The 12758-nt window shown below is 38.9% G+C and overlaps 1 protein-coding gene across 2 annotated transcripts in view; it reads right to left on the bottom strand.

The window, feature by feature from the left end:
• Positions 1–12758, bottom strand: part of PHEX (phosphate regulating endopeptidase homolog X-linked) — a 96445-nt gene that overhangs the window by 24952 nt on the left and 58735 nt on the right. For both annotated transcript variants that reach the window (XM_039714534.1, XM_039714535.1), the window contains exons 13-15: positions 9643–9720; positions 8042–8145; positions 717–775 (exon numbers count right to left, since the gene is read on the bottom strand). In XM_039714534.1, the coding sequence (XP_039570468.1) occupies positions 717–775; positions 8042–8145; positions 9643–9720 (241 nt within the window). The remainder of the gene's footprint in view (positions 1–716; positions 776–8041; positions 8146–9642; positions 9721–12758) is intronic.

The following is a 12758-nucleotide window of genomic DNA, read 5'->3' on the forward strand; positions in this document are numbered from 1 at the left end:
GCTAATAAGAACAAAGAGAATTGCCAGGGTAAAGGTAAAACTGTTGCAGACAGACTAGTATAGAATTTTAAAATCTGCTATAGAATTTTAAAGCCTGTTAGAAAATTTCAATTCAAACCTCCCTTAAAGCAAACACAGGAATGAACATCCAACTCGTAACACATCATTGAAAAACTCAGCTGTTTTACCTTATTTGTGTCCACACTAGAACATACGCTGCCTTAAACCAGCCAGTAACAAAAATTAGAATCAGAGAGGTAGCACTGCACATACAGGTAAGAATTTTCAGATAACTACAGATATCACTCCTTGTCCTTGAAGGTATTGAACAAATCCACTGGATATTCCTTTTTATGTTTTCTGGTCTATTTCACAGTCTTCACTATTCACATTTATTGTTACCTATCTGTCAATACTAGAGGACAGAACTGCTATCACTGTGTATTTATGGAGATGTGTGTACACGTTTTTGCTACAGAAAACAGAAGATAAAAATTAGGCTTTAATAAAGGTGATTTAAGCTATCATTCACAATGGACAGAGTACAAACCACACACATACACACACACACTCTTAAGTCTCACAGCTGAACTACCAGGTTTGAACTTTTAATTTTCAGTCACAAATAACACAATAAGTACAGCTGTTTTCTGAAGCTTGATACATACTTTCCCAAACAGGCACTTTATAAGGAGGCTCAGAAGGAAGATACTCACTGATCTGGTTTGTAGATGCACTATAAAAAGCATTTACAGTAGTTGGGCTTGTAAACCACCTGTAGTAAGAACAAAAGAAATTGTCTGTCAGTACATTGGCATTCACCTTTGTGAATCAAAGGAGCAAAGACAAAAATTGAACTCAGTAGAAGAAAGTAAAAACATTAAGGACTTAAGATACATTAAAGTTTAAGTATTTCTCCATTTCAGTACATGCTACCTACACTTTCTAGAACATTGAAATCTATTGTTTAATGGCTTTAACTGTGTACAGTCAATAAATGCCCAACAGGAGCAATTCTTAGTGTTCTTATCATGTGATCTGTTTAATTTTTAAGTGGCCACTGTGCTTGTGAGGCCAGCCATGCTGATGAAACAAAATTCACCCAGAAGAGGCTGCAACACGGAGAGCAGCTGTGAAAACTCTCCTGGGTGTCTTTCAAACACATGTGGAGGAACTCCATGTTGAAATTAGAGGAGAGAATTTTGAAACAAGTAAAGTGGCTTTAGAGGCTTTGTTGAACAACTACTTGAAAAATTAGGATTATGCCAGCAACATAAACAGATAATTTCTGGGAATGTAAATTCAAATTAAACAGCTTCATGCTCTGTACCCTATGCAGTGAACATGACCATCCTAAACAAATAGACCTCTTGCCAGGCATTTCTTCTCATAGTTTGATTTCTCATATATACTGGAAGAAACCCAAGATTTGAATAGCAGTTGGACTTGGTGATCCTTGTGAGTCCCTTCCCACTCAGGATATTCTAGGATTCTATGAATAGCAAATGAATCTTCTTAGCCTAAGCTCATCTATATTGACAGTGGCTTCAACCATATGAATGGAAAATCTTGACTGACTTCAGCAAGACCCAAATCCCCTCAGATGAAACCTTGAGTTCAGTGAGCCCAAAATTTCAGTTTGTGATTTTTATAAGGGAGAAATTAGGTTAAAAAAATAAAGATGATGATAATTAGAGGTTAGTTCATAATAACTTAGAAGCAACTCTAGTAAGTGTTCAAACAGGAACATCCTGATGTCATTAGTAAAATATTACTCAAAAGTTTTATAAAGCCATGTGAATGCAATGTAATTGTTTTGCAAAATTTATTTCAAAGAGAAGAGAAAGAAGCTGCAAAAAAATGAGTAAGATCTTTCCAAAGGAAGATCTATCAGAATATGGAAAATGTATGATATCAGTGACAATGTACACACAATTCAGGCTTTTAAATAGCTCCATTAATAAAAGAATCATCTGCAGATCCTGACTGTTTTTCTGACAACTCATGTCCTCACTTAAACCATATAACAAAGGGGAGAGTTCAAAAGTGGCAGCATTTTGTCTTTTATCAATAAATTTAACTGCTTGTTTTATTCTCCAAGCTGAGCAGCTTATTTTGCAATGCATCAACTAGAAAATCTAATAAATGAAGGCTAAGAGTGATGTCATGTACATATTTTAACCATCCATTACATTACAGGCTCTAATTGTCAGAGATAACTCTCCCTGTTTTGTTTATTAGGAGACTGTGAAGGGGAGGAGCAGGGGGAGGTTGTTTTCTGGTCTATTTTCTGCTTCATAATAATGAGATTAAATGTTAGAGGTAATGCAGTGAGGTAATGGAAAATTGAAGAAAGAATGTATATGGTGAGGGGATAAAGAAAAAAAATTAGGGGCCTAATTAATACATTTCAATGTCATGTTTGTTCATAGCAGCAATCAGCTGAACTGTTTTGAAGGATGCAAGCCTGCCACTTATGCCTTGGGACCTGCACTCTAGGCTCAGCTATAAATCTGGAGGACTGTCCCTTTTTTGACAAGGAGAAAACCCATCTGAAAGAGTCAAAACTTCAATTTATATTTTACTGCAAGTTTGAGCAAAGACACAGTGTTGTGACTGGCACCTCACCCTCTTGGCTTGTTCTGCTTATAGTGGCCTTTCTGCTCTCAAACAGCAATTTTTAAGCATGAAAAAGGCTTCTGGGACAGAAAATGCTCCCTTTTTGCAAATTCCTTTTAGCCTTTTATTTCCAGTCAGAGGATCAAGGGCCTGAGATGTGTAACAGATACTTCAAAACAGATTAATGTGCTGTGGCTCTTTACTCCATCTTCTGGGGGGGATTACCACAACTAGCTGCAGAGAGGAACCACCACAAGCTGCAGCAAAGAGCTCTTCACTGACTAGAGACAGCTCTCTAGCAGCACAAGCTTTCACTTGTTCTTCCTGGGTGAGCAGTGGTGATGCAAGTGCTTGTCCCCTCAGGAACAGCTCAGTCTGCCCAAGAGCAGCAGTGAATGCTGGTGACATTTGGTCCACATTTACTGAGGGGACTTCACACCATCCTCTGGCCATACTTTCATACCTATGAACTCACAGACTTGTAGCTTGCAGGTGAAGACACATCACAGCATCCCTGTCCTGAGGCTGCTGCTTTGCTCATGATCTACCATCACAAGAGCAGAGCCCATCCTGTTTGCTGAGCTTAGCATGAGCCCAAGGCTGAGAGCAGCTTTGATTTTCCCACTGCAAATCTGAACTCAGTTCTTTCCAAGTTGCTCCATAACAAGGCCTCAAGAATGACCCTGTATGGAATTCATTATGCTTTTAAGCAGTTAGGAAGAGGACACTTAGCAGCCATACTGAGGAGTCAGAAAGAATGAGAGTCCTCTAGTAACAAGCAGAGTATTTAATATTTGACATTTGGCAAGAAGCGTATGTCTAGTCCAGCATTTTATTGTACCATTCTGAGCCCTCTCAAAAAGGTTTAGGAAGTACTTTCCACAAAAGAGTAGCAATAACCAAGACTACTTCCATCTAGATTAGCAGAACAACTTCACTTCTCCTCTGCCATGCTCTTTCAGTGAGCTCCTTGAAATGACTGAACCTAAAGGGACAGTCCTTAACTATAACACACCAAATTAGAACATGAAGGTGTTTAATAAATAGCTGCTGCTGTTAAATTTTAAGGTGGAGCAAATCTAGAAATAACTCTCCCATTCCTAGTTGAAGTCATATTCCCTGAGCATTTGCTCTAGGTCTGGTTACAATTTCTGTGGGCTTTATCTACCCACAGAAGGATAGAGAAAAAAAGAAAGGCATTACACATTCCAAGCTCTTATTAATTTCAAAGTAAATAAATAAAAATTCTAGAACTGTTTTCACTTGCTATAACTTTGTGAAAAAGGGACAGCTTTGAATGATGTCCTGTAGCATTACCTATCTACTACTGCAGCAGCCAAAACTTAATTTCTGCAGAATTGACACTTTTAAGGTTGAGATTTCTCTTGTAGAAAAAAAATGTGAAATGCTCCACTGAGATAGCAAGTGGGGCAGAAACTCTCTTAGTCTGTGTTCTTGAGGCTGAAATTTCCTCTGTGATATTGTCTTTTTTCGTTAGGAGTATAATGTGCTACATTGCCATTCATGAACAGGGATAGTTGGGAACATTTACAACACAGAAAAAAGCTTATTAGTTTATTTGATTCTCTGTAAAGCACAAACTGAATTTGCAAATTGATCCTCAGGTTTTTGAGTTAGAATAAATAGTTTGGTTTTCTGTTCAACATTCAAAGTAAGAAATAAAAAATAAATAATCATATAAACATAGCAAATTAACTTGTGAATATACTTGAGCTGGTTAGAAGTGAAAAGCTGTACAAAGTTTCTGGAAGCTGGAAAATGTCTTCCAAAGAAAACACTATGAGGAAAAACTTCTATATGGGAGGCAACCTTCAAGGTGACTTTCAAAATTGCATTTTCTTTTCTCATAGTTAGTCACTTTTATATATTTCCCCATGTAGAAACAGATTATTATCCCAGGCCAGGCTGCCATCTATCTCCCTTAGGAATGAGCAAGAAGCTGGGATGGTAAGGCTGGGTCCAGCCTTCAGTGCCACATCACTGCTTAAAATGAGGTTCAAAGACCAAGAAAAGGCTCCAGGAGGTTCCTTTCCAGCCTCTCCTCTCCAGTGCAGGTCCCAGCCACACAATTTCCAGCAGCATCTCCCCAACAGACAACAGCCTGCCCAGTGTTCTTGATGGCTGCTTTTCCCTTTTTGCTTTTACACCATCCTTAGAGGTATCCAACCCAGAACCTCTCACAGCTGCCCTCCCTTGTGGCAAACCAAGAGCCAGGGCTTACACACAATAGTGTGTGGTCATGAAAAACAGAGATAGGTCCTGGAGGAGACCCCAGAATCCTCTCATAGCATCCTTCCTTTGTATCCTCTTATCAGGATACCAAACACCTCCCCAGCTCTGAAAGTCTAGTAAAAAATGGAGAAAGATTTGGCCAGGTCTAAAAATCTTAGATTATGTTCTGACTTCAAAGCAGAAAGATAAATAATAATGAAGTGATGTGGCCAAGAAGTCCTCTGATGCTTTGCTTTTTGCAAGTATGATATTAGTGTTAAGGAGGACAGATTCTATCTCTGATTAAAAGGTGCAGGCATGTGTTTGTACACACAAACACACACACATGTATATTCGTATGTATGAATGTGTGTGACTCCATGGATGGATAGGCAAACTCAACTAAAACCCTGACTCTCCTTAATTTTTCCCATCACCATCACTTCCCCCTGTACTGCCTTTCACTTTCCTCTGCTCTAGCTGTATCTTACCTGGCTTATAAAGATTGTCTTCACACCTGGTGCCCATCCTCCCTCACTGCCCCTCCCAGACTCTCCACTAAGCCCTAACCTGGGCTGGTTTGTGCACCACATTCCTCAGCTCCTGCACAAATCCCTTTCATTTTGCTCTCTGCTGATACCTGAGCACTTCTTTTCTTGTTGGCTAGAGCCAGCTGTGAAGGTGACAGTCACCTCCCCAGCCAGCTGTGAGGCTGGCAGCTGGCACCAAGGCTGGTGTTGAGCACAAGTGACACCTCCCAGTGCTGTGGTGTCCTCAGGACTGGTGGCCCCAGGACTGGAGGAGAGGCAGCTCCAGCACCCCGGTGCCCTGTCACAGCTTTCTGGTACAGTAGGGCTGGGTGTGGCCCATCACCCATGCCATGAGCTCATCTGAGCTCATACTCCCTTCTCCTGTCAGGCACAAAAATGCCAGGGATGGAGGGAACAGAAGAGAGAATAAAGATTTTTGATAATTACTCCCGATTTAGGGGTTTTTCCTTTTTTTTTTTAAATTAAAAGTTTTTGAATTTCCAAAACAATTCTTTTCCACTTTGCTATCCATATTCCCCCTTGTTTTATCCAACTGCTTTGCCTTGTATCTCCCATCTCTGTCCATCCCCTGATGGTCTTTCCCTGGTGCTTTGCTTGAACTATCATTTTAATTTCACATTTAGCTGAGGAAATTTATTTCAGTTTGAAGTAATTATTGAGAAACATGGACTGTCTGCTAAAATAATATAGTGGTTTATCTTTTGGGTGTAATATTATTTTAGCAACTTTTATTTTATTTCCTTAAACACTAATTTTCTTATTTATCTTTTTTTGGTCCACAACTTTGATGATCTTATAATATCTATCTCTAAATATAAATGTTATGCTAAAAGTTACTAAACTAGGGAAAAGAAGAAATGAAGCAAATAGAAACAAAAACCCAAGGGTAATTAGCTATTAACATAGCACCAAGCCTCATCAAAAATTCTGTGGAGTTATATGAAATGTAAAAGTTTAAAAAACAAAAACAGAAAAATGAGAGGAAAAAAAAGAAGACAAAAGCATCAGAAAGCAGTGGAGTATGATGATGATTTTAAAGTGGGAAGTAGCTAAAAAGTGGCTGATATTTTTGAGGCCAGGTTTGACATGCCTCAGACTGGTAAGTGGGAGTTATTGGTTTATTTAAATAAATTTTTAAAAAATTACTGGAGGCAGAGTGACACCACTTTCAGAGCCCTTTTCTATCACTGAACAGTTGCAAAGACAGAATAATATCCCAGCAGGAGCCCCAATTATCCCTCCCTGACGGGGCTCGGGTGGAGATTACCTCCAGCCCGGCAGAAGGCAGAGCAAAGAGCTGTGCTAACAAAGGGAAGGCACCAGAAATCAAACTGACATCCCCAGGCCTGAATGTGCTCTGAGGGCTGACAAGAGAAGAGCTACCAAGGTGATGAGGGGCTGCCTATTATGTAGCCCTGGGAATAAGAAGGCAAAGACAGGCCTGAGAAGGTGTTCAACTTGTACAGGGCAATTGGATAACACTGTCAATTTTTAAGCATACCCAAGTGACAGCTCTTAGACTACAGTCCTGGCTGCCCACCACTTGATTTCCTTTCAGGGGAGCTTTCCCATCGTGCCAAGAGTCTACAGGTTCTGCATCAGTGCTGGCTGCCCCAGGGCTGAACATTGCTACAGAGAGGCCAGGGCTGTGTCACTGCTCTCCTGGAACTGTTACCCTGAAGAGAACACACCATCATGGTCTATCCTGACATCCAGGAAAATCCCTAAAATCATACCCCAGCGTTGGCCAGTGCAATGTCAGAGAAAGCTGTGATGAGAAGGTAAAATTCACAATTAAATCTAAGGTATAAATACTGCCTTGAACACACAGGGCCAAAACAAAACACTTCAACCATGAACAACCTTTGTTTGCCCCCCAGCCTTACAGACAACACTGAGCCACCCCCAGAACAAGGCATGGTTCAGTTTGAGTAGGGCTTCTGGAGTCCTAAGGAAATAAAACCACTGGAGCTAAGCACTGGCACTGATTTCAAAGTCTGTGTGTAGAAGAAGTCATTTTTAAGTAGTATGATTAGACTAATTAAGTTCTGCTTAGGTTTTAATTTGCATTTTAAGGATTTGATTACACACCAGTAAGAAAAGAGAATAATTCTCTCATGTATTTTATGACAGTTTGTGACATAATCTGCACTCTCATGTTTACAAATAAATAAAAATAACATACGTAGATTAAATTAGGTTTCATTCTGTACCATTACTATCAACTGCAGGTAAATAACAATGCTGATTTGTATTACTAATAATAGCATTATCTCTTACTATGATTTCATTGCTACTGAATTTATTTCATAAATCCCCACTGTACCATTTCAAACTCTAACTGTGACCAAGAGACATAATCCACTTTTAATTGCAATTCAATTACCCCTTTTTTCATTAAATTAAGTTTAAGCTTCAAGCAGGTGACTACTCTGCATATGAACAGGGATACCTGACCAAAAAGAAAATTCACAGAAGTTTCTGAATAATGGGAGTTTGCCCATAGGCTTTTTGTGGCATAACATATTGCTGTTTATATAATTATGTTAAAACTTAATATATAACAGTATTTAATGCATAAATTAAATAAGTTAAAATATTGTTAGAAGATTATGTAAATTTGCCTTTTGTCTACTCACTCTGTTTTTGGAACTTCTTTTCTAAGCCAGTAGAAATCAGATTGAGCTGCGTATTTGCGAGTTTGCAATACATTGCCAAAATAATCACTTTCTGTAAACTTCAGCTGTTCCAAGAAAGCACAGACATTTTTAAAGCATGTCCAAAGAAACAAAAGCTGACATAAAACAAGTAGAACTTTTATTTTATATGAGATAATTACCTAGTTTTTTTGCGATTATCAAAGCAAGTAAAATTTTCACACTTGGTAGAAAGAATAAATATTTTATGAGCTTAGTTTAAAAAAACAGTGGCTGAACAGATCTGCACAAGGGTCTGGAACACTGGGAAAAACTCTTCACTGTGCTGAAGGAATCATAAGCACCCAACAGTGGATTGCAGACTGCACATTTCCATAGCTATTATTAAGAGAGCCTCTTTCCCAGGAGGAAGTAGGCTTACTTTTATTTTTAAAAGTGCATTTTAAAACCATTTCCAACAATGTAATGAAGTCCCTTTTTCAGTTTGCTTTACATTTTATAAAAAATACTTCATATTCTGTGCCTTCTGAGAATTCTACCATATTAAATATTCACAGCCATAGGGCTCCATGCTTCCATAAGTTTCCAAATCTAATAGCATTCACACACACAAAACTAAACAGGCAAGGAAAAGGGATGTAATAAGTATTTTCACCCGGCACTGCCACTCATCTGAGCAAACAAGGCCATATACTGAGTGTTAGAGTTGGTCACATGCTCTGTGTCATTGCACTGTTTTCACTGCATCATCTCACCCTGCAGCTTCCCTGGACAAGGACTAGGCTGGTGGAGTTGGCTCTCTCAATAAATGATGCCTCTGTTTAGTGTTTGTTCATCTGGCGAAGATGATGATCGCTCTTGTGTTTTACTGCTTCAGGATGGAACTTGTGTTTCTAGTCTGCCCATGACTTGCAGTGATACAATTCATCAAATGCACACCACAGTTGCAAAATAATAATAATAATAATAATAATAATAATAATAATAATAATAATAATAATAATAATAATAATAATTTGCCTTCCTGCCTTGGTTAGGAACAGGTACTGGGGTAGGAAGGAGTCTCTCCACAGTATCTTTGGTCAGCAGGACATGTATAGGCCTATAGCACAATAGGCCTATACATTGGATAGGACTTCTTGGCATGATTATAAACACAAATTGTGAATTAAATTCACAGCCTGGAGATATGAGGACAACTCAAATACGGCATCCTTCTGAGGTAAATTGCATTAGGCTTTTTGAAAATCATTATTTTGAGAAAAAATGCTTTTGGTTTATTCCATTTTTATAACTAAATGCAAAATTATTACATTGTGTGCTTAACCTTTAAAATGCTTAAGAGCAGGAAGGGTTTTTTGCACCCAGGCAGACTTTACTCCCAGCAGACCTCATGATCTCACTTAGATACAACAGCATTGACTATTTAGATACAATTTAGAGCTAGCACACTTCAAAAATAAAATAAAAATAACCAGGCAAGCACGAGTCCAAACAAAAGACTAGCTTTGACTTTAGACAGCAGCAAAACAGATCAAAGAATGGCTGCAATGAATGAATAAAGCTGCAAGCCTGACACTTACTGTTTTGATGTCTTCATTAATATATGTGTCATTCATTATAAACTGAGGGTAACCAACTTTCGCCATAACTGCTTTTGCCTTTGAAAAAGAAAAAGAGAGAAAAAAGGTTTTGGCAGATAAAACCACTTCTCAGCATACAGCTTTTTCTTTCTTGCTCAGTTCCCATTTGGTATTATTATGCTTCCCTGGAGCCATCCTAATGTTACTTCAAAACAACCTGCCTGCAAGGTAAACTTGGTGCCACAAATGAGCTCGGCATCACAAGGCAGAGGGTCCAGATTCTGCTGTCAGATTATCACAGTGGGTCTATCACTGCCTGCAGAGCTCTTGCGTACTTACAGCAACGTGTCTGAGTGCAAAAGCTTAACAGCTGATTTTCCCTACAGGGCTCTGTGTTAATCAGATGGTCAAATGCCTGTTTGTACAATGTTTTCCAAAGGACAACAAGAAATGGCCTGTTTCTCTATGGCCCAGTAGCTGGTACACATCCAACTGCTAAAATAGATCTGATGCACAGATGTGAATCAACCTTGATCCCAGCAAGTGCAGCCTGGTGATTCCACTGAGGGCCACTTCCATCTGCACCTGAGGATGGGTCCTTTTCTGAAGGACACTGCACTTTCTGAAAACCACAGGACTGATCTGTGTGTAATTGTCCAGTTTCCTTCCTTTACTTTGAAGTCTTTGCTCTTTCCCTAGTGCCAGGAGAGGTGTTAAAATAAGACGCTTCATTTTTCATTAATCCTCTTTCAGTCGTGACTTGGTCCCAGCATTTATGCACAACCTGCACAAACAGTCCAGTGTGAAGTAACTGTAGATGAGTATTCCCACTTTGTAAATCATGGTGTGAGTTTATAAACAGCTTTGGTAATATCCTCACAAAAACACCAGCAGGCCACTCAGACACCCAGAATCTCTGTGGAAGCAAGATTCCAGAAGAAAAGCAGAAGTAGACAAAAAGATAAGATGACACACGAAGAAGTGAAATGTGACAAGTCCATAGGATAAATTACAGCTATGATGGACTAGGTTAGCACAAAAGATTAATTTTTTTATGTTTTCAGGATGCTGTATATAATTTCTCCATAAATCTTTGGAATTTCCTCCACCCCTCAAAAAATGTGCCTCAGTGGTCATCAGACTCCAATGTCAAAACTCAAATGAATATTGCAAGATGTGAAAAGCAATAAATAATTGGCCTTTAAACCAAGTACAACTGTACCAACCCTGCATTCTGCTCTCTGTGAGCAGAGCCAGGACCTCTCTAGGGTCCAACAACTTTTATTTCCTTTTTGCTGCAGGGTCTGACTGCTTAAGGGAAGAGTCTCCTTCCTCCACATATCACTTCCCCTTCTCCCACTTCACAGTATTTCCATACAGCAGGGCCTCCTATACAGCAAGATATAAAACCAGCTGTTCCACAACTTTAAGAAGAAAGGTGATGGAGGATTGCTGCCATTTAACCAAAGTCATTCTCTCTCCTCTTTTATTTTTCAAGAAGAAAGGCCTCTTTTCTTCTTCAAACTCCTTCAATTTCTCAGTCTCACTTCAAACCCAAAGTCATAATCCTCCATTTGTGACATCACAATTAATTGTGGTTGAGATAATGAAGATGTCACAAACAGAAGATAACAACTTCAGGTAGGAAATTAGCAGCAGGAGCAGACAATCTCTTAAGCAAGAAAGATCCCATTGTCATGCAAATTGCCCTAGTAATAAAAAAAGCAATGGAAGAAAAATGCTGAATGGAAAATATGAAATGAGCCAAATTAACTCTCAACAGAATGTTTCCTCACTTTGCCAGAAGGTTCAGCAGTCTTTCATGATATTTTAAAGGCTCTGGTGGGGAGGGAGAATAAAAAGCCAGGAAGGGAGCAGGATTCATCTGCAAGTTTGTATGTAATCAAGAATGTAGAAATTTTTCCTGGTTGTGTTGTCAGGTCCAACTGACTGAACTTCGCAAGGAAACAGAAAATTTCCTTTACCATTTCCCATGTTTTAATACTAGTTAAAACTAGCTTTGTAAAAGGAAAAAGCAAAACTCAACAGTTTTAATTTCTGCTAAGTCAGCTACTTAAACAAATTGGGTGGATCTCAAATGTTCTGCATGAGTTCATCATTTGCTTTCTGACTTTTACATTTGATGTTGTGAGATTGAGATTTCTAAGCATGAGAATCAAATAGTCAGACGCTATGGAGATTTTTTTATAACATCTATATAAAACCCTAGTAAATAACAGAGTGTGTCTTGAGATTTTGGAAAGCAACCTCAAAAGGTAATACTGCTTTTAGTACTTTGATGCTTTGTCAATATCTAAAGCCGTCTGTATCTGGTGAGATAGATAGATAGATAGATAGATAGATAGATAGATAGATAAGGGAGAAATGTTATATTATTACATTTGTTACTTAAAAGACATTACCACAATATGTGTGTTTTAGAGATCTGAGCAAATAAGACAGACAAGGCTGATGCTGACAGTGAAGGATGTTTGGCTCCTGGTTAGGTAAACTGTTTCCTGCAGCCAAAGTAAAACTCATGAGAGAACACAGGAAGTTTTCTGAAGTCCTTGGGAATCCTTCTGACTGGGATTCTTCCTAGAAGCTTTGCATCAGGTGCAAAACTTCTCAGCTGAGCCCAGCACACAGCACAATTTATTTACACAACTGACAAGTTAGAGAGTATCATATTGAGAACAGGTTTCTAAATTTGCATGTTGGAAGTCTTGTTTCTGTGCCTATTTTTTCTGTTCACTTGCGTAATATTTAACAGCAGTTGGGAGATTCCTTATTTATATAGCATAAGGAAGTGGAAAACTCTTCTACAGCTTGCTTACTCTTTGATAATGATGTCATTATTTTCCCCTTGATAGGATTAAAAGTATGTATAAGAGACCAGCCTTCCAGGAGGCAAGCACGGGTAGTCAAATGAAACGTGACAAATGTACAGGAACCAGCCATGTGGCAATTGCACATGAATCCACCATAAATCCACCATGCACAACTTTTTGATGGTTTAAAGGCTCATTTAACTCCTCTCTCTAATTTGCATATTAAACAGCCTGTGTGCAGGAAGAAAAGAGGCGCTGGGGTACTTCCCCCAGGCATCATTAAGC

This window comes from Passer montanus, unplaced genomic scaffold (assembly GCF_014805655.1).
Source record: "Passer montanus isolate IOZ18808 unplaced genomic scaffold, ASM1480565v1 scaffold3, whole genome shotgun sequence".
In the NCBI taxonomy this organism is placed as follows: Eukaryota; Metazoa; Chordata; class Aves; order Passeriformes; family Passeridae; genus Passer; species Passer montanus.